This window comes from Xenopus tropicalis, chromosome 1 (assembly GCF_000004195.4).
Source record: "Xenopus tropicalis strain Nigerian chromosome 1, UCB_Xtro_10.0, whole genome shotgun sequence".
In the NCBI taxonomy this organism is placed as follows: domain Eukaryota; kingdom Metazoa; phylum Chordata; class Amphibia; order Anura; family Pipidae; genus Xenopus; species Xenopus tropicalis.
The window spans coordinates 118,921,223-118,949,029 of NC_030677.2; the positions used below are offsets into that span (position 1 = coordinate 118,921,223).

A 27,807-nucleotide genomic window follows, 5' to 3' on the forward strand; every position below is an offset into this window, starting at 1 on the left:
TTGTTGATGTGGTCCTTGTTTTGATCATTTGACGTAGGCCCACCTTTAGACTACTAGTATATGGGGATATTTTGTACCCTGCCATACAGGGAAAAGCAACTGCAGTCAGCAGCAGACAAAATAACCTGTCTGACTTGCCACTCTGAATGTCGTCAAATGGAAAGTACAGTGACAGGTGAATCAGCAGTGTGTTTGGATCAGCTAGGGAGCTTTCTGTTAATTGACAGAAAAAGTGACAAGGGAACAGGGCATTTTGGTCACTGGTGTTTACTTCTGTATGGCAAAGCATGGCCATATTGCACATGCACATCTTGACCCAGGGTGGCACTGGACAAAAATACTGTGAGGGAGGTACGCAAAACTTCTCATGGGCCATAGGCCTCATGGATACCTGCATTTTGTTTAGTTGTAGAATCCAAATACATACTTGTCAGCATTGGGGTTCCAAACTTTTCTAGGAAAAAAACACTGGCCTTCCTGTATTCGCAATTTTTCCCCAAATGATGCTGATGCCATGCCAACCTTCAGCATTACATTTTATGATATCATTCCCCCTAAACTGAGCCTGACTGGAAAATGTGGATTCTGGCAAATGCCAGAGGTAAAATGCCATAGACAGTCACAATTTAGTGGGATTTTGAATTCAAGTCCAGACCCCTAACCAGTGGGTCTCAAACAGCAGGACTAGGCCCTCTAAAGGGTTCACAGCTGGCCTAAGCAATCCAGACTAAAGATCAAGTTGCTGATGTATTTGGGAAGAATGCCTTTTTCGTTCAGGATACCTTTTAAAGGTCCTCTAGAAGGTCAATGACAGCTAGACTGTGAATGAACACTTACAGGTCCCCCTAGATGTTCTCTGGACTATAGCTGAATGACTAGCGCACTAATGTATTCTAAGGTTTGTAACTTGGTTATGGGCTGAGGGGGACCCCCCATATAAATATAGGGCCTTAATATGAGGCTTGAACCAAAATCCCGTTGTTGTAAAATGGAGTATGTGTGCGCATATATACACTATATGAGCTGCTGCGAGCTACCATTGGGGGGCAGCAAGGAGGAAAATCCCGGAAGTATCCTGCTTCTAGCCAGTGACGATCATGGCGCTAGAGGCACCGTTCCCTGCTGTGGTGTCGGTATCTGGGACTCTTTTGCATCACTAACTCTGGCTTGTAGGTTGTTTTGAAAGTGATCGTTCAAGTGCGAGTAACATCTTTTCAATTTGTGACGTTTCCGCTCAGCGCTTCCTTCCAGGTAAGTCATTAGAAAGTAAAAACAAGGTGCGGAGCTGGGCGCAAATTCGAACCTGAAGCCAGGCGGGGTTGAAGTTATGGAAGTAAGTGCAGCCCAGCTTGCTTTGACTGACTTTCATTGCGCTCTGGATCTCGGGATGTTAACTACAGGCACTCGTACTGACTTGGTGTTCAACAAGTGCAGGCAGACTGGGTACGTGCACATACACAGCAGGGCTGGGGCCAAATACTGTGAGGGGCTATCGTCTAATGAAGTCAGTGAAAGCTTAAACCACTCTGGGGCCTGTCTGTAGCACTTTAGCAGGGAATTAAGGAGACACTTTAAGTAGAAGGAGGGGCCGGGAATGTTATTAATATAATTGAATTGTTTTACAGTAAACTATGATTTTGTAAGCGAATAGTAATGCCAGTTGTGGTTAAACTGGAGCAGGGAACAAATGCAGTTTGCCAAATGCCACTGTCGCTGCCCCCTTTGTGCACAGGTTTCCATGAAAGTGAAGCCCTTTGTGCCTGCTAGTTGGTTGTCAGTGCAGGTGTATGCAATGTGATATTTATCACGAGTCACTCAGGCTTCAGATTACAAGTCTCTCAGGGTTTACTTATGGGAGAATGCTGTCATGCTGGGGCTCAGTAGTCTCTACAGATGGGCAGAGGGTCCCTTGCCTAGGCGTTTGCTGTTCGAATATAGGTGTTACCTGTTGTGATCTTCACTCAATGCCACATAAACTTTTTTGTGTGTGTACTGTTTAGTGTAATGTGGAGCGTTAATGACGTGGTGTACATGACTGATGTTTGGTTTGAAATGTAACACTAGCTCACTGCTACTTGTGACTGGTTGCAGCGGTTTGTATGATATGTTAACACGTTAGCTTGGCCTTTGAGACACACTGACTTATTTATAAAATGTAGCTTGTTTTTCTTATTACCTAGTTATCTTTTATACCGCAAAGCTGGCTAAATGGCGAGATCTGCTTACTTTTCCACTAGCTGTGTCACTGCCAGGTGTTTTACAAATGCAATAAGGTCTAAGGATTTTAAGAGAGCTTTTACGTTAGTAGACTTTTAATCTAGGGTGAGATTAGGTGAATGGCCATTTTACCAGAATAAAATTCTTGTGTCACAGCTGCTGCTTTTAAAGGGAAAGGCCACCTCTTGTAAAGTCTTACCAGTGTGGTAGGAATTTGCATATTTTTCCAAACACTATAATGCATAAACAAAACAAATGATTTTTTATCATGTTACTAAGTGCAGGTGCATAGATCGGCAGCAGAAAGTGAGAGCTACCTCACTATGCATCCAGAGATCACTATACTAGATTTTTCTGTTCACAGTAATTCCCCAAACCTAATCGATTTTAGAATTTTTAAAACTAACACCATTTTCTGCATCTGTTTTTCATGTATGCTTTGCATTGGAAGCCAAAGACCCCCAAATAATTGGCAATTGCTTAAATTACCAAGTCTAAGATAAGTGTGTTTGTAAGTTAATATTATACTTGACAATAGACAATCTCAATTTAATCCTGAATAAAGAGGAATCATCTCGAATTCCTGTTATACTCTGGTAGTAGCTAGGAACATTCTCTTTGTGCATTTTAGTGGGCAAGAGGTTAATTTTCCCTGGTAACTTTACACTACAAAGTTGTAGTAAGCAAGCAAGTTCCGAGTTTTCAGCACTATCAAACTATACATTTTGTTTCTGTGCTATTTCATCTAATCAAGAGCCCAAACAAAGACACAAAGAACATCTAATTAGATATAATTATGTAATTATTAAAATGCTTTAGAAAGTTATGAGGCAATTTGCAATTGGTCTTAATTTTTTATTCTCCTTGGCAGCTATCTTGGTGGATTTAACATACCATAGCTACCAGGTTAGGGTTTTGAGTAAAGTCAGGGGCATAGCTGCAGAGAAAGCAGACCCTGCAATTGCTGGGGGACCCAGAAGTGTAGATTAGGTCAATTTATCAATGTTTTGGGGGCCCTAAACTGAATTTGCTGTGTGGCCTTCCAACATATAGTTACGCAGCTGGTAAGGGCTAAACTCTTACAAAATCTCCCATGGATTGTAGCCCTAAAAAACTTGAACAAGAATAGGAAAGAGGGCCTTAATTACACATGGACAACCTAGACTGAGAAGCCAATCTGAATGCTTCCATTGTCTGAGAACCTCCCCAGTAGCCATGTGTCAGCCAGTAGTCATAAGCCAACCTGTAGCAGGTTAATCCAGTTGATTAAACCAATACATTTTGACATTCCTTGATTATATATCCTAAAAACTGCTCCATTTATCACCATCTTAAGTCATCCTATATAATCTCACCCTAATTAACCTAAAAAAAAAAAAGAAACATATTTTGTCCAAACTGCAGCTTCCTTATGTCTATGACAATTTCAGAGGAGCCTGATGCACAGCGTTCCCTACTTGGCCCCTTGCCTTTCCACTCGCGGCTTGCAGGTAGGAGAGCGAAGATTTCTTTACTGCTTTAGAGGAAGCCACTGCTGCTACTTTAGCACAGTGACTAGTCATTTAAGCCTCTGAAGATGCAGTAATAGTTTTTACTTCTTTTATTTTAATTTAACTGTCTATCACAGGGAATTCACTGTAAATTGGTTAAATTGTCTGCAAGACAGTGGGCATATTTTCATCCCAGTTGACTTTTCAGATTTTTTTTCCTTAGCTTTCACTCCAAGATTTGTACATGTGTAAAAATTATTTAGCTTGAGCATGGCCATACTGAGGCTGAATTACCAGTAGTAATGCTTCCTCATCTGTCACCTGGTTGGTCCATTTAGTATCACCACTGCTTCCCCAAAATGAGAGTAGAGGTCCTACTGTTCCCACTCTGTGTGGTAACAAAAGCAAAGACAGACAGAGGCAATTTGACTTTGCTATATTCCGCCAGATGGCAGTGACAGTGATAACCTATATGCCATTGGCTTTATGAGACTTAACAGCGCTTTGAATATGTGCAAAGAAAATGTGATAAATGTTTTTTGTGATCCATTGTAGATCTGGCAAGTGGGTGAAGTTTTGTGGAGTTGTCCCAAGGTTGCCAACAAAAAATATTGTGGACATACATTGTAAATAAACAGTGACCTCATTAGTGAGGTTGACAGACATATCAAGTTCAGCCTTTGCAAAGAACTCTCTATGCTGAGTTGGTGCGAGATCACTTCTAATTATTATAGTGCCTAATTAAGTTTTATGAAATCTAAAAATTATAAAGATGTGTTTAGGTTTTCTTTCTGTATAAGCTAAAAGCACTTCTAGGTACAATAAATTCTGTGTTTTTTTCCAAATCTAAATTTGGAAAAAAATCTTACATTTAGGTTGTTTTTACTCTCCTGTCTTATCTATTTCTTCAGGTGGTTGGAGAAGTGTCCTGGGTCTTTATCAGCTAGATTGACTTCCAGTGTATGTAGCCAAGCTGGTCAGTAATCTGCCCCTCCACCAGTTAGCATTACTCTATAAGTATCCACTTGAATTAAACATTGCCCACCAACTTGTCCACTCTTGACCATGTCAGCAACTTATCAGCCTATGTACAGGGCCAAAATAACTGCCTCTTCAAAATGCATCTGAATGGTGCTCTGTGTGATATTAATATAACTGTTGAGCATGTGTCTAATCTTACAGGCTGTACCATGTATGGCAAGCTTAAACCATCATTTATCAATGAATTTTGACTACTGTTTCTGTAGACAAATGTATGGATGCTTTTTTACTAATCGCTGGAGCACGGAACAGTATGGCAGACTCCACTTAAAATGTAATGTGCAAATAAAAGGGATTTATGTTAGAATGGTATTCCAACCTGTTGCTTTGCTTGTACCAGTGGATATATTATCTAATTTTGGACTTGACACCAGTGTTCCTCTTCAAACTGGGGGTACCCTGGGGTACTATTCCATTAATCACTACAAGTCCCAATGATCCCCTCTGCTTTCCCGCTGGAGTCTGTGCATACATGGTAGAGAAAAAATTGGAGCTTTAAAGTTCAAGTTTCAAAGAGAAATGTAAGAATTTAAGCATCAGGCTAATTAGGTCTTAAGCTCAATATTTAAAGTACATTTTTGAAAGCAACTATTATTTAACTGGTTAAAACGCATCATAGTTATCACTAAAACCACTGAGACGGCAGTTTACAGGTTTCTTATCTTTTACTCACCACTTGCTTTGACCATGGTATAGTCATTTTCTGCCTGTGCTGCTATTACTATATTTTCAGTTAATAATAACTTATGTCAATTCGATTTGACATTAAAATTAAAGAGATTTATATGTATCTCCCCTAATAATTTTAATTGTTTTTCTTTTGTACCTTGTGTATACCCTAGTATTCTCTCATTTTTATTATGATTTATAAAGCACTAACAGTTTTCTGTCTTATTGTATGTTGTGTCTTCTAAGCACCCCTAAGGCTGTTAATTCACCCCCATTGGAATTTTGCCTGTGTTTGTTGTGTTTAGCCTGGAATTTAAATTTAATTGTGTCACTGATATACAGTTTATAAAATGATGTGCAAAAATGTACCATCATTAGACTAATTGTGCAAAGGTGGATTTCACTGAATTAATGTTGTAAGCTGTTTTTGTAATGGATATTTTTTTTAAAAAGTCAAATTTTAAATATCCTCCAAAAAAAAAAAGGGGTAAGTGGTTACTGTCAGTGGTAAAAACATTCCATGAAACAACTATAACCGGATTGTTCCACAAAGAACCTAAATCTAACCCTGCTTTGAGTTTGCCTTGTAAGACCAAATCTTAATTAGCACAAAACACAGTGAAGCATAGTGGTGGTATTATCATATTGTTGGGAAACTTTTCATTGACAGATATTGCAAAACTGACTAGGATTGAGCCAAATACAGGGCAGTTATTATCAACATGTATTTATAAAGCACCAACATATTCCGCGGTGCTTTACAATAAATGGGTTTATACAATAAACATACAGAATTGCATACAAAGCAACCAATAACCGATACAAGGGGTGGAGTGGATCCTACACAAAAGTGTCTTCTAGAACTTACAATTCTAGAAGAAGACCAATTAAAGTCTGCATCAACTGTAGTGGAGATTCTCTGGATAATATCATAAACATATAGCCAAACCTTCATTGGAGTGGCTTAAAACAAAAAAAAAACAAAAAAACCTGAATGTCTTAGAATAGCCCAGTGAAAGCCCAAACCTCATCCAACCTGAATAAGCCCAAGATATTTTACCTAGAAGAATTTGCAAAATTTGCAGAACAAGACTTACTTAAAACCTTCACAGCTGTAATTGACTCAGGGGTAAATATTTTGCACCTTCAGAGTGTCAAATGTATAAATCAATTCCAGTTACATTATTTTATTTCCACTTTGTAACACAGTATGCTCTGCATAGTTTGCACCCATAAATGACAGTTTCATTTGTTGCCAGCTGCCACCTCATAGCAATAAATCTTCATGTGACATTTGCCTCATAGTTGCACTATACTCTATTTTTTCTTGTGAAACGCCCATTATGGTTTAAGAAACAGTGTTATTTTGTTATTCTCTTTATCAGCAATTAACACATTTTACAAAATAAAACAGTAGACCTAAGGCAACACCTTACACATTTTCTCTGATTGCTAGAGAAAATAATACCCTCCAAACTTTGCCGTGTTTAAGCACTGGCAGGAATGGCACCACATGCCGATGAAATATTGTATCTGTAGTCAGGTTAGATGCTGGCAGGATCTAGGCTGTTTAGTTGTGGGAATAAAAAAAAAAAGTAGAATTTTCCTATATTTTCACTTACCGGCTCCCTCATGGAGTTGAAAACTTTATTTGTATTGGGGCCTGTTGGGGGTACTGTTGCCACTATGTGCTTGCGCTGCCCTTTGAGCCTAATATTTGACATATTGGTTCTTGAGTGTACATTTCAACATTTCCTTTGATTGGAGCCAACAAGAAGGTACCCTAGGCTATGGAGACAAAATCAGGTCTGGGCCAAAAGATTTTACTCACTAGAGAGATGTCCCATGTATTATCCCCCCCCAGTGATTAATCTTTAGCTCTCATTTAACCCTTAAGCATAATACATTTACTAGTAACTGAAATGCAACAGGAAAATTATTGTCTATCCCACTAGAAGATTTTCTGACTTACTGAAAAGAAAAAAAACACTGATTTAGCTCCTTGCCAAATCAGCAAACATTTTCCCGATCAAATCAGGCTGATCTGATATTTTGACCCATGGGCTACAATCTGTTATAAACGGGGGCCTATAATAGTATCATTGTGGCCTCCTTCAAGTGGCAAATACAATCCTCCTCCATTTGGATATTTTGCCATGCCTGGCAGATATTAAGCTTTTTTATTTTCTGGTGTTGCTTTTAACTAACCCTCTGACTCCAATGGGTTAAAGAGGTGGTATTAATACTTAGAGGGAAAATCTAAACACTGATGATGAACACTTTTCATTACTAACACTATTTCTCTGTGTTATATCTCCCCTTTGATATAAAGTGAGAGCTATTCTATGACAGGAATTAAAATACAAATTTCTGCTCGTGTTTGATGTGTATCAGCATTATGAAACAAATGTACAGTAAGCTATATACTCTGCATGCTTTCATTTTACTTATTCATATATGATGTATAGTGCTTATACCATCTTTGCATTATCCCATTGTAACTCTAGATCAGTGCTGTCCAACTGGCGGCCCGCGACCCCCCTCTGTGTGGCCCCCCACCTGTCTGGCTGCTTTGATGGCTTACTCTTGTGTAAGCTTTAAATGGTATCAGTACTGAGATTAACTGGCCCCCTGCATGGTTCTCACCTCAGATTCAGGCTGTAATCCCTCTGTATTGTTTAAATATGTAATTCCCTGTGTTGTTCACACCTTTTAATCTCTGCATTGTTCACCCTCTGCAGTGTTCACACCTCAGGCTCAGGCTGTAATCACCCATATTGTTCCCCTGTTCACACCTCAGGAGCAGTAGAAACCCACAAATAATCCCTGCACACTACAAAAAGAACATATACTGAGGTGGTACTGCAATTAAAAAGTTTTTTTTAATATATAGTTATTGTGCAGACTGTAGGAGCAGTGCCAGCATTGTGTCACTGTAGGCTGCCTGTGTGCCATACACACAGGCATCATAGGGCAAGCAGAGTATGGCACACACAGGCAGGGTAGGGAAGGCAGAGTATGGCACAATCCAGCCAAGAATGGCAAACACAGTGAAAGTATGGCACACGCAGGCAGGGTAGGGAAGGCAGAGTATGGCACACACAGGCAGGGTAGGGCAGGCAGAGTATGGCACACACAGGCCAAGTATGGCACAAACCAGCCAAGTATGGCACACAGGCAGGGTAGGGAAGGCAGAGAATGGCACACACAGGCAGTGTAAGGAAGGCAGAGTATGGCACACACAGGCAGGGTAGGGAAGGCAGAGTATGGCACACACAGGCAGGGTAGGGAAGGCAGAGTATGGCACACACAGGCAGGGTAGGGCAGGCAGAGTATGGCAGGTTTTTGCTGTACTACAACCATTAATATGGGTATGGTCATGTGATAACATGGGTGTGGTTTCAAGTGGGTGCGGTTTCAAAAAGGGGAGTGGTCAAAACTGGCTTCCATTATCGGCCCTCCACCACGTAGGTCGGAAAAATTCCGGCCCTCGGTACAACAGAAGTTGGACAGCACTGCTCTAGATCATCATGAGATGCAGGGGCAGACATACAATAAGGGGTCTATTTATTAAGCTGTGTAAAACAAATCCGCTGAAAAATCGGCGTAAAAAGCTGTGTAAAATAAATGGAGAAGTTTGCGTCCGAACGCCAGATTTTACGTCATTATTTACATAACTTATTACATAACTTCTGGAGGAAGAAAAAACGTGTAAAAATTATGCAGATTTTACGCTGTTTTTTTACACAGAATAATAAATATGCCCCTTAGTGTAGACAACATAGCTGACCATTTGGCCCCACACACTTTGTGTTTGTGTACCGAAAATGTTAAGCGATTAATCTATTTGTGTTTTTCCCTTTATTCTATCAGTCTATTCTGTCAGTCTTGCTCAGTGTAATTGTTCTTTTGCTGTGGAACAATGTAGCCTAGTGTTCTGCTATTGCTATGAGTATGGCTAATCAAAAAAGGCCAAATATGGCAGGCAAATTGAGCTTGACCCAATTTGGCTGCCAAGAGGATCAAGCATCCATAGGGTGTATGCCCCAGCTGTGGATGCAACATTTTAAAATAATGATTCAGAACCGAGGCTTGGAAAAAATAAGGCTACAGCTTTATTAATAGTTCAGTAACTGCCCATAACACATTACGCCAGCAGCCAAGCAAGTTAGAAGGCACAAATGGTGCCTTCAAATCTGTAACAGTAGGTTATTTTAAACAATGCTTGCAAAAGATACATGTATTTGACAGAAGGTTATAATAGAGAGGGAAGCTGCCTAATTAACTCTTTGATCACAAAATGGCATCCTAAACTGTTGAAAACCAATTACTGGTTTAGGAGTTGGTCCAGCAGCTGTGGGGGCTGTGTTATATTGGAAGCAGGTAGATGAACCCTGTGTCTTAATGGGCTGTACCGGTCCTATATCGAGCTGTGCTTTTTCCTTGGCATAATAAATAAATCACTGCAATATTTCAACTTTCATATTTCTGTATGGAATAAATGTGTAATGTTTTTATCGCTTTTCCTTCCATTTTATCCTCAAGAGGCTTTAGGAATGTACCTACCCTTTTGCTGTGAAACAGGCTCCCAGTCCAAAGACTGCAGTCCTACACAGCCTGAACAATGCCGTATTCTGACCTGCAGTAACCCCAGCTATTCATGGAGTAGTGAGAGACTTCAATGCCAAATTATAGACATGGTAACGATGCAGGCAGTTGATTGACACTAAGGGCCAGAAAAACATTTCTTTGTATGTAAAATTAAGGGAAGGTCTTCATGGGTTTTACAAGTAAAGTAAAGATCTGTTTTTAATGAAAGAACAAATTTAAAGAAGTAGAATGAAAACATGGTGTGTCCAAAACATCACTCTTGTGTCTTAAAGTAAATTATAAATAATAATCAACACATAAAGTGGCCAGAATTACAAATACAGTGGTGTGAAAAACTATCCTGATTTCTTATTCTTTTGCATGTTTTTCACACAAAATGTTTCTGATCATCAAACACATTTAACTATTAGTCAAAGATAACACAAGTAAACACAAAATGCAGTTTTTAAATGAGGGTTTTTATTATTTAGGAAGAAAAAAAATCCAAACCTACATGGCCCTGTGTGAAAAAGTAATTGCCCCCTGAACCTAATAACTGGTTGGGCCACCCTTAGCAGCAATAACTGCAATCAAGCGTTTGCGATAACTTGCAACGAGTCTTTTACAGCGCTCTGGAGGAATTTTGGCCCACTCATCTTTGCAGAATTGTTGTAATTCAGCTTTATTTGAGGGTTTTCTAGCATGAACCGCCTTTTTAAGGTCATGCCACAACATCTCAATAGGATTCAGGTCAGGACTTTGACTAGGCCACTCCAAAGTCTTCATTTTGTTTTTCTTCAGCCATTCAGAGGTGGATTTGCTGGTGTGTTTTGGGTCATTGTCCTGCTGCAGCACCCAAGATCGCTTCAGCTTGAGTTGACGAACAGATGGCCGGACATTCTCCTTCAGGATTTTTTGGTAGACAGTAGAATTCATGGTTCCATCTATCACAGCAAGCCTTCCAGGTCCTGAAGCAGCAAAACAACCCCAGACCATCACACTACCACCACCATATTTTACTGTTGGTATGATGTTCTTTTTCTGAAATGCTGTGTTACTTTTACGCCAGATGTAACGGGACACGCACCTTCCAAAAAGTTCAACTTTTGTCTCGTCGGCCCACAAGGTATTTTCTCAAAAGTCTTGGCAATCATTGAGATGTTTTTTAGCAAAATTGAGACAAGCCATAATGTTCTTTTTGCTTAAAAGTGGTTTGCGCCTTGGAAATCTGCCATGCAGGCCGTTTTTGCCCAGTCTCTTTCTTATGGTGGAGTCGTGAACACTGACCTTAATTGAGGCAAGTGAGGCCTGCAGTTCTTTAGATGTTGTCCTGGGGTCTTTTGTGGCCTCTCGGATGAGTTGTCTCTGCGCTCTTGGGGTAATTTTGGTCGGCCGGCCACTCCTGGGAAGGTTCACCACTGTTCCATGTTTTTGCCATTTGTGGATAATGGCTCTCACTGTGGTTCGCTGGAGTCCCAAAGCTTTAGAAATGGCTTTATAACCTGTACCAGACTGATAGATCTCAATTACTTTTGTTCTCATTTGTTCCTGAATTTCTTTGGATCTTGGCATGATGTCTAGCTTTTGAGGTGCTTTTGGTCTACTTCTCTGTGTCAGGTAGCTCCTATTTAAGTGCTTTCTTGATTGAAACAGGTGTGGCAGTAATCAGGCCTGGGGGTGACTACAGAAATTGATATTGAAATTGAAAATTGAAATTGATAAACCACAGTTAAGTTATTTTTTAACAAGGGGGGCAATCACTTTTTCACACAGGGCCATGTAGATTTGGAGTTTTTTTTCTCCCTTAATAACGTAAACCTTCATTTAAAAACTGCATTTTGTGTTCAATTATGTTATCTTTGACTAATAGTTAACGGTTTTTGATGAGCAGAAACATTTAAGTGTGACAAACATGCAAAAGAATAAGAAATCAGGAAGGGGGCAAATAGTTTTTCACACCACTGTATATATTGCATGGTAGCCATTTGGCACAAACTATATGGTAATTAACATCAGTGATAAATCCAAACCATTCCCAATCACAAGAGGGATCCACTGGCTCTTCTTGTATTTAGGCTTCTTGGTATCTTGTCCACCTTGATCTGGGGAAATATAATAACTAAATCTTAAACCAGTGGTCATGTTTATATAGACATAAGATTAAGGCCTATTAATGACAGGCCACTATCTCTTCTTAAAAGAATAAATCTCTTCAAAATGATATTGTTCCTCAAACTGGCCTATGTCTTTAGGCAGACATTAGAACTGCTTTCAGATAACCTATCGTTTCTCCTGTTCCCGTGTAACTGAACTGGAGTTGCAAGCTGGCCTTTGATTTCTTACTATTGAGTGCTATTCTGATATCTACTGGGAGCTGCTATCTTGCTACCCTCCCACTGTTCTGCTTATTGGCTGCTGGGGCAGAAAGGAAGAGGAGTGATATCACTCCAACTTGCAGCTCAGCAGTAAAGTGTGACTGAAGTTAATCAGAGCACAGGTCAAATGGCTGTGGCACCCTGGGAAATGAAGAATATGGTTAGCCCCATGTAAGATTTCAAAATTAAATATAAAAAAATTTGTGTTTTCGAAAAATGGATTTCAATGCAGGATTCTGCTGGTGGAAAAGCCCCAGATGTGAGGATGGGTAAAGAAGCAGATAAGCTCAGGTTTGGAGAGATCCAAGAGACGCTCCACTGAGAGGTCCTTTTAGACTGGGGACTGGACTGATGCCCAGTGGGTGCTACCACTGGCTGTAACTAATGCCTTGTCTGTGCCCATGTCGTCAGCAATATAAAGCAAAGGATATATGATATCCTGAGGGGATATCTGAAAAACATGTTGTTGTGAAGTTCTAGCAAATAAAATTGGTAATTATGTTTTAACAACCACTGGTGCCCAAATTATTTGTAGATTGTGTATAAGAATTATTGAAACCTTTTTCTCCAATCGTGCAGCGAGGGACCACCAGAGAGAGTGGAATTTAACTCCTGCTGTAGTGTGGATTGCAACTGGCCAGGTCTATGGAAAAAAAAATCAGCCAGTGTTCTGGGGGAATCCAAAAATGATGGATTTTGTGCATCCCTAGTGTTGACATATTTATGCAGTTCAGTGCAGTGATTCTTTGTGCTCTGTTCCACTCATGCATCAAAGACCTCTTCAGGCAGCAGTGTAGCACATGTCATTTCATAATTATTTGTTTCTTATTCTGTGCCCTTGAAGCACTTCTTTGATGCTGAGGGTATTCAGACTTTGGTTCTTTTGTTTTGTTTTTTTATTTATTTATTTTTGCATCAACACTGATTAGTTTGTTTTATGTTTCAGACATGATGGAAGACAAAGGGCCTCGGGTAGCAGACTACTTTGTTGTGGCAGGACTGACAGACACCTTCAAGCTATTAGATCATGACATGGGTCGGATAGAAACTAAGACATTAGGTCCCAAAGCTCCAATCACTGATATTGCTGTTATCAACAAGACAGCTGGAGAGACCGTGCCAGAGGGCTACACATGTATTGAAATCACACAAAGTGGGTTGCAGGCAAATCTGAACCATGGAAGCTTAAAGAGTCCAGAAATGTTTATCTGTTACAGACGAGAAAAAGGGAAACCTCCACTAACAGACATTGGGTGAGTTTTACTCTTCCAGTACAGTATTTTTATTGGACTGTTAGTCATGAAATGGTAATACGTCTAAAACTTCTAAGCCCCAACTTAAAGGAACAGTAACACCAAAAAATTCAAGTGTATAAAAGAAATTCCAATATAATGTACTGCTGCCCTGCACTGGTACAACTGGTGTGTTTGCCTCAGAAACACTACTATGGTTTATATAAAGAATGCAACTGTGTAGCCATGGGGGCAGCCATTCAAAGGAGAAAAGGCACAGGCACATAGCAGATAACAGATAAAACACTATTGTATTCTACAGAACTTATCCGTTATCTGCTATGTAACCTGTGCCTTTTCTCCTTTTTTCCAGCATGAATGGCTGCCCCCATGGCTACATAGCAGCTTATTTATATAAACTATAGTAGAGTTACTGTAGCAAACACACAACTTTTACCAGTGCAAGGCAACAGTACATTATATTTAATTTACTTTAAAACTCTTTAATTTTTTGGTGTTACTGTTCCTTTTAAAACCAATTGATCATTTTAAACAGCTGTCATTAAATAAATGAACTTGTATGCATGTGTTTTTACTAATGCTAAATGTTTTCTTGTTTTATACAGTTATTTTTATTGTTACTTATAAAATGTGGTGAGAGTTACAATGTTCATCTTGGTAAAATAGCAAAGTAGAGGTGCTTATTTTACACATAAGCCATGAGAATGTGTGACATGTGACTTTAATGTAAACATGTAACTTGCTTATTATTAATATATGGGAATGTTCATTTTATTTAAACAGCAAGGCTACTATTTTTCTTTTGGCACTGCTGCTTCTGTGTGAGCTCAGACCCATGTAAACTCAGGCAGGGACTGTTATCTGCCTCTTGCATGTGATGAAATATTTTACAAATATTAAAGTGCAATGCACGCTGTTTTTAAATGTATTTCCTTTACTTGTTTCATGTTACTGGCTTACCTAAAGGCTTTTATTAAAATGATGAATTCATTGGAAAACACATTAATTGTGGACACTACATAAAATACACATGTACAGGTAAAGGATCCCTTATCCAGAAACCCGTTAACCAGAAAGTTCCAAATTACGGAAAGGCCATCTCCCATAGACTACATTATAAGGGAATAATTAAAAAATTTTAAAACTATTCCCTTTTTCTCTGTAATAATAAAACAGGACCTTGTACTTGATCCCAACTAAGGTATAATGAGTTCTTATTGGAGGCAAAACAAACCTACTGAGTTTATTCAATATTTGAATGATTTTTAGCAGACTTTAGTTATGGAGATCTAAATTATGGAAAGATCCCTTATCCAGAAAACCTCATTCTGATTAACGGGTCCCATACCTGTACTTTAAAAAGACCTAATGGGCTGGAAATATATTTAAGAAGTGCTAGTCTGAATCAGTCTGATCTGAACACTGCCCTTAAGCTCCCCTTTAGTTCTTTTGTAGGGGACCTGCTGACTTTGGTCAGCCACAGAAAAAAGCCCAAAGCCATGAACAGCCATAAACATAAACATGAAGCAGTCAATGTATTACATTCCTTTTCCAATTTCGGTTTGGTTCGAGTAATCATTTTTGTTTCACATACGAGTCTACTGACTGCAATTAGGCTTATAAAAGAACAGCATTTGTATGTAAAGCAGCATGGCAAATTCATTATGTGTGCACAAATTTATGTAACAATATTGAATTAATAAAACTGTAGCTTGGCTGAAAAGTAGATATTTGTAAGGGTTAATCCCTATCAATATTTATTTTACATTATTGTAACTGCAGTAATTGTAGTTATTTGTATAACTAACAGATTAGCATAGAACACATTACACAATTTAAAAGTAATTAAGCCATTACCATAAAGTCTAGTTAACCCAAAAAGTTGATTAGCTGCTTTTGCTCTCAGTCACCTCAGACTGCTTGAGCCACAGGTTTGTAACAAAACTAGATGTCCACGTATGTTTTAACTCTACTGTTAAGTTGAGTACATTTTGTTGTACAGCAAGTTGAACAAGGCATTTCAAAACAGAGGTAATAGTTAGCCAGGCTGTATAACCACTATATTTTATGACCTGTTGTTCTCCTATAGTAAAGACTTGTTTGTCCCCATGCTATGGCTTTCTTAATATCTTCCCCCAAAGTCAACACATAGATACCTGTTCCATCCAGCAGAAAAAAAATGTTTATTTATTTCAAGCTGAGCTGTGGGTCTGTACTTATGAAGGGCATATGAAATAACAAATCATAAAAACAATCATGAACAATTATTACATACTTCTGTGTGCTGATGAATTAAAAGAAAAATAAATACATTCAAGGATTGCTTGTGCCTATAAGCAAAGTATTCGTCTCTTTTTGCTGGAAGATACAAAGAGGTCTCTGTAAAGGGCAATGGGTTATTTATGTCTTGTGTGATAAATCTCCTCTTTCATAGTATGTAGAAGCTCTACATTCCTTTAGAGCAGATGTAATATAGCAATATAGCCTTCATTTCCAAAGGAAATTTAATTTTTAAAGACAGGGAGATTAGTCGCCCGCGGGAAATCTCCCTGTTCGCGGGCGAATGATCTCCCCGGATTGCCATCCCACCCGCAAAAATGGAAATCGTCGGTGGGATGGCATACGCGACAGTGCCATTTCAGTGAAATTGCGGAAGTTGCCTTGAGAGGAAACTTCCGCGATTTCACTGAAATCGCGCCGCCACGTATGCCATCCCACCGGCGATTTCCATTTTTGCCGGTGGGATGGCAATCCGGGGAGATTAGTCGCCTGCGAACAGGGAGATTTCCCGCGGGCGACTAATCTCCCTGTGTGCCAGAGCCCTAAATCTATCACAACCTGACAGAATGGCATTATATTTCAGTGTAGCAACAAAGTGTGTTAGGTTTGTCTTAGAGAGCGTAGACATGTCATCAGTGTGTACACATTCCACTTCATTGAATTTAGATGTTATGTACACTCTAGCACAGCAGTTCTCAACCTGTGGGTCGGGACCCCTTTGGGAGTCGTACAACCCTTTCACAGGGGTCGCCTAAGACCATTGGAAAACACACATTTCCGATGGTCTTAGGAATAATTTTATGGTTGGGGGGTCACCACAACATGAGGAACTGTATTAAAGGGTCACGGCATTAGGAAGGTTGAGAACCACTGCTCTAGCAAGTCCCTGCTGTATGGACCGACAGAGAGCAGGCTTTACCCTCAGCATACTGTCATCAAAAAACAAAAGTGCATTAAATTGGTCATAAATGTACTAATATTGAACAAAATTTTTCATTGGCATGTGTGTGGTTGCCTGTCATCATTGGCACGTGTGTGGTTGCCTGCCAATCCTGACCAATATCCATGTACTATGGATATTTGTCGGTTTGGGAATGAGGTATGTTTTAAAATAACAACTGTTATTGTTTCATTTTGGCTAGTTCATTGAGCTGCAGTTTCTCTTTAATGCCTGCTGATTTTTTGCACCAATGATTGGAACAAGTGGTCATACTGTATGTGGCTCCTTGTATGTTTTCTGTGCTTTCGTCCTGGGTTTAGATTATACCCAGTCAGCTCTTGTATGGCCACCTTTGGTCAAAACTGCTCACAATTTTAAAAACAATTATTTAACTTATTTTTCCCTCTTATTTTTCTTTCAGCATATCTGATATCTGTGCACTCATTCGCATACATAGGCCTATGAGTACTTCACTTAAGTAATACTAACACAATTTAGTATGTTTTCCTCTGTAAAGGAACTACAGAATACTGTAGATGAAAGGAAACGTGTATTAAGAATTGTTGAGCATGCAGCTAATCTCACTTTGCAAGCACCACTCCTAGATTTTTTTTTAGATTTCTTGTAAACAAAGCCATATCATGCACATTACAGTGTAACAGGGCAGTTTGCTTCTGAATCACAAACCACATAGGGAGAGTGATGTGTCACATTGGTAAAGCTAACAGGACAGACAACTTTCTTTACCTCTTTCCACTTTCCTCTCTACTGGCAAAGGAATAATTTAACCTTATACGAACAGAGCACAATTGCAACACATAGCATTTCTCAACCTGTCCTACTGTTATAGTTGATATATGCCCTTTTTTATTTATATAGGTTTCTTATGTTATGCAGGAATTTGCAGAATTTAAGGCATAGTGATATTCTGTCTTGTTTAATCTGGAGTTAACACACCTTTAGGATAATTGGCTAAATTGTTCAGATATTTGTACAGTATGGCTATAAATTTTCTTAAATCCAAATAAATGTGGTGGGATATTTGTCCACCTTGCATCTGAATGTTGTGTAGCCCCATAGTTTTGATGAAAGAGACACAGGGGGCTGCATGGAACTGGTCTCTCATTGTATTTGCTTTGGTTTGAATGAATGCAGAAGCTGGATCACTTTTGGTGGCCATATGCACAGACATGACAAGAGTTCAGCCTTCATGTTAGACCACATCTATGGCTTTAGAGGAAGTAGTTTGGATGCAAGGTTCTTACAATCTCACTTGATCTAAAGGTGACAGGCAGATTAAGCTACCGATTCAACCCCTTCTGACAATATTGCTCACCTCAAGGTGGGCAAATTATCCACTTGTTTGACACCTTGCCAAACAAGTGGATCTATTAGTGTATGGCTAACATAACAAGTAGATCCTTGCTAACTGTCCATCAGACTGTCTGGCCTGGGGGCTGATTGGTTGCATAACCTCAAATGTAGCCGCTGTAGTGCCATCTGTAGCTGCATGTGTGTTTCTGGCCTACAGATGTTGGTTTGGCTGGGTAGTATTATGTATATTAACTTAACTAACCCTCTGTCAGGGTCTAATAACTTTTTGGATGGTACCAACATTAAACCTGGGTAAATCGTTTCAGAACCCTAAGTTGTTTAGAATGCAGTATGTACCTACTTTAATTGCTTTATAGCTGCAGTCACAAAGTTGCTAAATAGTGAAATCTCTAGCCATCATTATAGCTTCTTAAATGGTAAGTCTCTGATATTTTTTCTGTATTTATACATACTGTGTATGGCTACACAATTCTGGTGTAAAATCACCCCATTTCCATATGCTCAGAAAACAATACTTATTCAGAGCCCTTTGTTATCATAGCTAGTCATTGGGATATAGATGGCTGAATAAGAAGCCTTGATGTGCCCACCTTCTCATCTCCCTAAGCTTCTCAGTGCTTGTCCATGTAATTACGTGTGCACCTGTTGCTTAGTGCTCCTGTGACCTTAGTTTCCTGGAAACCAGAGAATGCCCAGAAACAAAAATTGGCTGCCTAGCCACCTATTCATTAGCTTTAACTCACTAAGTACATGAGATTAAGCTGTTTCTAATGATTGGCTGAGCTCTTCCCATTCCTTTCATTAATGTTTCCACAATTTCATATGGGCAATGTAAGCTCAGAAACATATTTTCACTGTTTTGGGAGTTTTTGTTTAAAAACGCTTGATTAAAAAATTCTTCTGTTACAATCTCAGTATTATGTATTGCTTTGTTTTATTAATCATAGGAATATGAGCATCTCAACTATCCTTAGGGGTCTGTATACTGAGAACCCTGCCTGAAATAATAAATGGTCTTTCTGTAAATTCAAAAAAGACTTCCATATGTATAAAGAAAAGCATGGAAATAGAAAGTTTCTATTTTGCGAATATACATGTCTGCATACAATTTATTCCGTTAAAAGGCCATACACGTGTTCCTCCCATATGTAAAGGCAAATGCTTGAAACCAGAATTGTTCGGTATGAAAACAATATGCGTCATATAGCAGATTGCAGCGCATAATGAAAAGGGACTGCGTTAATTTGCTTGCCAGGCAGAGACAGAGTAAGAGCTATTACCAATATGATAGGGTTGATGCACCCAGACAATTTCTTGCCAGCATGACAGCACAAAAGTGTTTTCCTGCATTCTACTTATAGGAGGATAGAATAACTTATTATATTGCAGTATGAGCATGACTTCAGTGCTTCTATGTATAAGCTGCTTTGTTAAGGAAAGGGATAAAGTAAGATATATTGCCAGTAGGGCTGTACCAAAGCCACTATTTTTGGATTCAGCTGAATCTTTTGTGAAAGATTTGGGCAAATCCTTAACTGAATCCTAATCCTTATTTGCATATGCAAATAGGTGAAAATATACAACTTCTGTGTTTACGTGAAAAAAAGTCAAGTGATTTTAAGGATTTGGATTCAGTCCAGCTGGGCACATGGTTGATTCTGGCGACTCTTGCTGAAAAAGCTCAATCTTGGCCGAATACTGGATTTGGTGCATCCTTAATTGCCAGTCTAGAGAGGCTGATAGCGTTAAGTTACATGGTTACCAAAGTGACCAATGATCTTCACCGTGCAGTCAGAAGCACAATGTCTCGATGGGTACGCACTCCAGACATGGGTGAAGGTGGAGTGCGTACCCATCGAGAAGTCCGGATCAGTGGGGTGAGTGTCCATAAAAAACTGTGATTTACGTGATAATTTAATGAAGAAATAGCCGTGAAAATAATTTTCCCTGGGTGAAGGGCCCGGGGCAAGGCACCTGGACCAACTTTGTGAAGGGGTGAGCGAACGTTAATTGAAAGGCTGTTTCTAATTTTAAATTAGGTTTGATGTGCGGGGTGGCTTAGAGCAAGTTTGGTATTGTTGTATTTAATGATATTCACCTAGCAACAAATGCCTCTACCTAGACAATTATCGAGTTCCTTACTTGGAAGTTCCACCTCGGTCTTTCCTTGGCTACACTCAAGGGTCACATCTATGCCTTTTACTATTACTGCAACATCAGTGGGTAGAGAGCCAGACCTTGTCCAGTTTCTGCAGGGTGTAGCTAGAACCAGACCACCCTGTAAAGACACCACACCACTCTGGTATCTTTATATAGTTCTAATGGCCTTATAATGTCACCCCTTTGAACAATTTGCATCCTGTGGCTTTAAATTCCTCACATGGAAAATGGCATCATTTCACCTTGGAGCCCCAAGTTGTTTCTTCTTCTGTCCTGCCTCCGGGTGTGAATACTTAATCCCAGGCTTCTACTTGTCTCTGTTAGAAGTGTGTGATTCCCTTTCTTTAATCAACAAACAGCATTTTTAGCTCTAATTTCAAAACCTCACAAGGACCCCAATAACAGTTCCTTGTAGAGTAGAGGTCCATCCCCTTAATAAGAAGTAAAGTTATTCCTTAGGTTTGTGCATTTTATAAAAAAATCTAAGGATAATCCAGGGCAGAGAGTGATAGCTGCATACGATAGTTGATTTTGAAGTATCTTTGGGATGCAAAGAGATTTCAGCTTTCAAAAAATGTTTTACCCCGGTAAAAGCCTTATGTAAAGCAACAAGCAACAGTTTGTATACGAACTAACCAAACTCTGTTTTCATTGTCCAGGGGCATGACCATGAGTGCCCTCTTTCCCCACTGTTATTTGCTGTAGCAGTGAAGCTTCAGTTAGGGGCTCACTTTCATAATGGGTCTACATTTAGGACTCATTACTAAAAAAAAATATCTGTTTCCCGACAACACCTTTTTGTATGTGGCAACCCCTGATTCATAACCATACCACCTACTTTAGCCTCAAGATAAATTGGTCAGAGTCCAATTTCCTTTTCATTTCCCAGTAAGTAATATACTTGAATAATAAAAATCTCTTGTAATTCTTCACAAATTTGAGCTTGGTTTCTTGCACTGATACAAATCTAATAAATTCTTATATCCTGTGATCCTTATCACAATTGTCTTCCTGTTCTCCTGCTTCAGCTTGAGGCTTTATTTTTTTTTAAATTCAATTCATTTAGAGTAACATTTATGTCAGTACTTTACATTTTTAAAGTGCCACTTTATAACTGAGACCTTCTGTACCCTCAGCTTTGTTACTCTTCTGTGAGCATTCTCTATTTCAGTAATGTCCTTTTTGCGTACTAGAGAATAAAATAATACTGTAAGTACTTTGTAAATGAATATAAAGTTACATAGGTTTGGAAAAAAGGCCTCATAGTTTAAATCTTCCATCCACATTACCAGTTTGGTCTCTGCACTCTCTCCAGCTCATTAATATCCTTCTTAAGGACTGAAGCACAAAACTGCACTGCATACTCAAGATGAGGCAAAATAATATTTTCATCCTTTGAATCAATCCCCTTTTTTTAAGACAGAACTTGATTTGCTTTAGTAGCCACAGAATGACTCTGCCTACCTTTTTATCTACTAAAAAGGCCATAAAGGCACATGTTTTACTAGGATGTGGCTCCAGCTGCTGGTATTACTAGGGCTGCCATGATAGCTTTTGTCCCTGACACTTTTTTATATGATCACAGTGTTCCCCAACCAGTGGCTCACGAGCAACATGTTGTTCACCAACCTCTTTGATGTTGCTCCCAAAGCAGGTGGTTATTGTTGAATTCCTGGCTTTGTGGCAAATTTTGGTAAAATAAAAACAAAATGTACTACCAAACAAAGCCTTTTGTAGGCCGATAGCCTTCTGTATAGAGACTACCAACTAGCCGATCACAGCCTTACTGTAGATTTTTTTTTTTTTTTTTTTCTGGAATGTGAATAGAATCAAACCTAAGACCTTCAAAGACTTCAGCACTAACTTCTGTGCCACCATGCTTCCCTCTCTATTTTGGGGTCTTTTGAAGCCACATTTTGGTACCCTAAGATTATACCTTTGTACCCAAAAGCATATACCATGTATAAATGGTAAAAATTGGTTAGTGGTGAAAGGGTTTAACCACTGGCGCTGTAATAATATATTGTTTTTTTTACTTTGTCTGAAACTAACTTATAATAAAGTTCAATTCTTTTTATCCGAAATAGGATTACAAAAATGTTATCTATCAAATGTGCCAGTAGATGTGTATCAGCTGGGTCTGCTGACTTTCACATTCACTGGTTTGTTTGCAGTAGGCTACAGCTTGTCAGGTTAAGAGTTCACCAATTTCACATTTAATATATTAAAATGGGGAAGGACAAACTATGTTTACTACCTGTATCTCATCATAAAGCTTTGGTACCCTATGATATTGTAACTATGCTTGTATATACGGTGATATTTGGAAAGTAGCCTGTATGTCTTTTGCCTTTTCAAATAAAAAACATATTGAAATTAAAAAAAAAAAAATGGTGAAGGACAAAATTAAAATCTTCATGTGATAGTTGAGACAGGAAAGTTTAGCAAGGTAAAGTGAAGAATTTTACAACAGGTTTAGGAAATATTTAGGGTCATATACGATAACATATGCAGTTATGTATCTAGTTCATTTAGAGAATCAATGCTAATGACTGTTTAGATTTATTTTTTTTTGCCTGTCTACTTAGCTATTCATTTTTTTTGCTGTTGCATGTGACCCAATGGCTGTTACCCCTAAAAAACAAAAAGCAGATAAGTTGTTATCAAGAGAAATGCAGTGTGACCCCTCTGGTCGATCACCACTTCTCTGCAAAAAAGTATTCCTTTTACTAATTTCCTGGATCACTTAATGTTATTACTTGCTAATAAGAATGCAACCCTCCAGTGTATTTTTGTGGCCTTCAGTCTGCTCCTGGACTCTAGAATTTATTTTAGTGCTTCACCATTTTAAAATAATTATTTTCATTTAGGTTATGGGTCCACAACATAAAAAAGTTAGATAACATAATATAGTATATGAAAAGAATGTACACACAACTGCTGTACTTTTTAAATACAGTAGAACAGTGCTGTCCAACTTCTGTGGTACCGAGGGCCGGAATTTTTCCGGCCTCCGTGGTGGAGGGCTGATAATGGAAGCTAGTTTTGACCACTCCCCTTTTTAAAACCACACCCGCTTGAAACCACACCCATGTTATCGCATGACCATAGCCATATTAATGGTTGTAGTACAGCAAAAACCTGCCATACTCTGCCTGCCCTACCCTGCCTGTGTGTGCCATACTCTGCCTGCCCTACCCTGCCTGTGTGTGTTCCATACTCTGCCTTCCCTACCCTGCCTGTGTGTGCCATAGTCTGCCTGTCCTATGCTGCCTGTGTGTATGGCACATACAGGCAGCATAGGGCAAGCAGAGTATGGCACACACAGGCAGCCTACAGTGACGCAATGCTGGCACTGCTCCTACAGTCTGCACAATAACTATATATTAAAAAACTTTTTATTTGCAGTACCACCACAGTATATGTTCTTTTTATAGTGTGCAGGGTTTATTTGTGGGTTTCTACTGCTCCTACAGTCTGTCTGAGGTGTGAACAGGTGAACAATGTGGGTGATTACAGCCTGAGCCTGAGGTGTGAACACTGCAGGGGGTGAATAATGCAGGGATTAAAAGGTGTGAACAATACAGTGGATTACATTTTTACACAATACAGGGGGTTTACAGCTTGAATCTGAGGTGTTAACCATGCAGGGGGCCGGTACTGATACTATTTAAAGCTTACACAAAGGTAAGCCATCAAAGCAGCCAGACAGGTGGGGGGCCGCGGGCCGCTAGTTGGACAGCACTGCAGTAGAATATATTTTTGCTTCTAAAAACAAAAGTTTGCAAAAATATTGATCTTTTCTTTTATTTTTAGTGTGTTATATGAAGGAAAAGAACACCTATTGAAAGGCTGTGAGGTTATCCAGGCTACACCATATGGACGCTGCGCAAATGTCAATAACAGCTCGGGTACCTCCATGAGGATATTTCTAACTTACCGACGATCTTTACCTGTTCGCCTTCAGAACTCCTTGGCAGTAACTGACATATGTATAATCATCAGTAATAAAGGAGAGACACCACCCCATACCTTCTGTAAGGTGGACAAAAACCTCAACTGTGGAATGGTGAGTTGGCTGGATGCATGTCAGCCATTTTCTGACAAAGTATGTCCCTTTAAGGAATAAAGGAGAAAGAAAGGCTTAATTATTGGGGGTGTTAATTTGTTGGAGAACCCCAGTGATAATAATTGGCAATCTCAGACCCTGGGCAGTACGCCTTTTTGCTTAAAATACTTAACCGTTCATGAAACTATTCTTGTGAGAGCTTTGCTGCCATCTTGTCCCCTGTTACAGTGATACGTGCAGCTGCACTGATCTGTGTGTGATATTGAAACTTTTATTCTGCTGCACATGTGCATGGCCCAGGGCAGCTGCTGCAGTGCTAGGACGGGAGGCAAGATAGCAACCTTTGTTTGTTATAGGTTATTAGGTTGGTTATAGGTTATTTGTTCTGATGTATTCCTCAATTTTAGAATGCCCATTATCATCACTAGTATTGTGGATTTATACTAATCTGCTCAGCATATCACCTTTGCCAAGCATCTTTTCTATATAGGCAGAATTGTCAGCACAACTGTTTGTAGGGAGAGTAGGTTTTCCATGGTAATCCGAGGTGAACGCAGTTAACATCACCACATGCAATTTCAAGTGTAAACTGGGATAGTATAAAGGGTCACAAACAATGAACTTTGGAGCACTTTGAAACCTGCTCTTTTAAGCAAATGTAATTTCACCATCTGGAAGTTTGATGGATCATTTAGGGTGAGGTAGATGAACTATACCTACCTGAATGCATAATGCTGACACTAAAGAAGAATAATGGTTTGGGGCTATTTTTTATTGTGTATGTGATAGAGCCCCTTTTGGTCCATTGAAAGCAAACCATAAGGCTATAGCATAAAATTATGTTGTGTTCTTCCTACTTTGTGGCAACAGTCCCCAACCTCAGTAATAATACTATTGTGATAAATAGAATACCATCAACAGTGTTCCAAAATCTATTAGGAAGACATACCCAGTGGCCTCAAAGCAGGTGTTCATTTTTTTTAATTCCTGGCTTGGAGTCAAATTTTTGGTTGCATGAAAACCAGGTGTACTGCCAAACAGAACCTCCTATAGGCTGTCAGTCCTCAGAGAGGCTACACAAAAGCCAATCACAGCCCTTATTTTGAACCCCCAGGAACTTTTTTCATGCTTGTGTTGCTCTGGAAATTTAAGGTAAATCTGGTTCACGGGTAAGAAAAGGTTGGGAATCCCTGAAGTAGAGGATGCTGCAGCAAAGGGTCAACTAAATTTTAATGCTCTGTTTGGCAATAAGATGTTAGGTTACTTTTGACCATATAGTGTTTCTGACATTTGTTCCTGTTTTCCATACTTCACTTATAAAGTGGAGTAACCCTAGGTTTTTGGGGCTGTCATTTTTGTCTTTTATGTTGAAAAAGCTTACTACTATGCCTGTGAATGATGTATAATTTCTGTAAATCTCTGTGTAAATTGTGTTGGTGCTATAATTTATCTGTCATCATAAAAATCCAAATAAAATCCCCCCCCTTATTCATAATTTTTTTTTTTTTTTGTCTTTTAGTGGGGATCCAATGTTTTCCTGTGTTATAAGAAGTCTGTCCCTGCATCTAACTCAATTCCTTATAAAGCTGGTGAGTAAGTTTAGTAAAGTTTGGTAAGACCAGAACCAGACCCTTAGGTACTGTATATATTGATATTGCATGTGCTTTTGAGTGTAAGGCATTCAAATTTTAATGGTATCCAAGTTTTGTGTTAATTGCATGTGAATTCAGAATTTTAAATATATTAGAATTAGGGATGTACAGAATCTGCTGTTTTGGGACCCAGCGAACCCCGAATCTTTTGTGAAACATCTGGCCGAATACTGAACCAAATACTAATTAGCATATGCAAATTAGGCCAAGGAGGGCACAGAGAGAAATTGTCAACTTCCGTGTTTGTGACAAAAAGTGACGTGATTTTAAGGATTTGGATTAGGTTTGGCCAGGCATGTAGATTCGGGCAGATTCGAGTCCGGCTGAAAAAGGCAGAATCTTGGCCAAATCCTGAACCGAATCCTGGATTTGGTGCATCCCTACTTTTTTTCAGATAAAATTGTTTAAATGTGGGATCCTTTATCCGGTAACCCTTTATCCAAAAAAGCTCCGAATTACAGAAAGCCTGTCTCCCATAGACTCCATTTTAATCAGATAATTCAGATATTTAAAACTGATTTCCTTTTTCTCTGTAGTAATAAAACAGTACCTTGTAATTTATCCCAACTAAGATATAAATAATCCTTATTGGATGCAGAACAATCCCATTAGGTTTAATTAATGGTTTATTGATTTTTTTAGTAGACCTTAGGTATGGAGATCTAAATTACAGAAAAAACGCTAATGCGGAATACCTTTGGTCCCAAGCATTTTGGATAATGGGTCCTATACCTGTAGTTTCTGTTTACAAATAGAAATTATTATTATTATTATTATTTGAAATGTTCCTAGGTGGACTGTGAGGGATATTCATAAACAGTGTGTGTCTCGGGTATAGTTATAGTGTAGGTGTAGAAGAGGAACTTGACTGGCACGCACAGAGCCCAAATGTCAACTTCACTGGATAACTGCAGTGAATTAGAATGGCAACTGCTAGGCAGGCCTCATCACCCAACATTAATGCCCAACCTTGCTAATGATCTTGTGGCCCAAAAAGTAGTAAATTACACCAACAATGTTCCAACTTCTAGTAGAAAGCCTTCCCAGAAGAGTGGAGGCTATGACAGCAGCAAAAGGAAACACCAACTTCACATTAATAACCTTTGTTTAGAAATGCTTTATTGGACAGGCAGGTGTCTGGTTGCTTTTTTTAACATAATTTATAATTGGTAGCAATATACAGTTTATGTTTGTTGACAGGTAGGGCATGAATGTGCAGGTTATGTGTTTCACTCTTTGACAACAGAGTATAATACATGTATGAATATACTTAATAGGCAATTTACATTTATGTTTCATGCCTTATTTTACATATTTGAAGTTGCTCAACCTGTTCTAGCAAATGTAAGCTTTCAGAAACATTCTGCCAGTGTTGGCAGACTTGATAGTATTCACCATTTGAAGTCTGCTTAAAAGATGGAATGCCATTTACTTTTTAACATTGTCTATTTAATTTAAAACTGCACTTTTATAATATACTTTGTTTATTGTTCCGAGGTTTGCGTTTTACAATAAAAATTCTAAAAGAAATTGCAACAGTGTTCCTTTATATGCACAGTATAAAAACTTTGCTTGGCAAGGGAAATTTTGTCCTACAATCAATATGTGGCAACTGAGAATTTTTTTACAGAAACACAAAAAAGGGTATTCCACCCATTTTACATGAAAAAAAAAAAAGATTTTTTAAGTGACTTTCCAATATACATTAATTTCCTAGTTTCAGATATTATTTGCAA

General features: G+C 38.9%; 1 protein-coding gene across 3 annotated transcripts in view; it reads left to right on the forward strand.

Annotated features, from left to right (window-relative positions):
• The first annotated feature begins 1,029 nt into the window (after nucleotides 1-1,029).
• Nucleotides 1,030-27,807, forward strand: part of dennd4c (DENN domain containing 4C) — a 74,513-nt gene continuing 47,735 nt past the window's right edge. Inside the window, exons 1-4 of one of the 3 annotated variants that reach the window (XM_004910862.4) lie at nucleotides 1,030-1,251; nucleotides 13,329-13,635; nucleotides 24,167-24,419; nucleotides 25,939-26,008. In XM_004910862.4, the coding sequence (XP_004910919.1) occupies nucleotides 13,331-13,635; nucleotides 24,167-24,419; nucleotides 25,939-26,008 (628 nt within the window). In that variant the 5' untranslated portion in view covers nucleotides 1,030-1,251; nucleotides 13,329-13,330. The other 2 variants (XM_002935667.5, XM_004910863.4) reach the window with 2 other exon arrangements.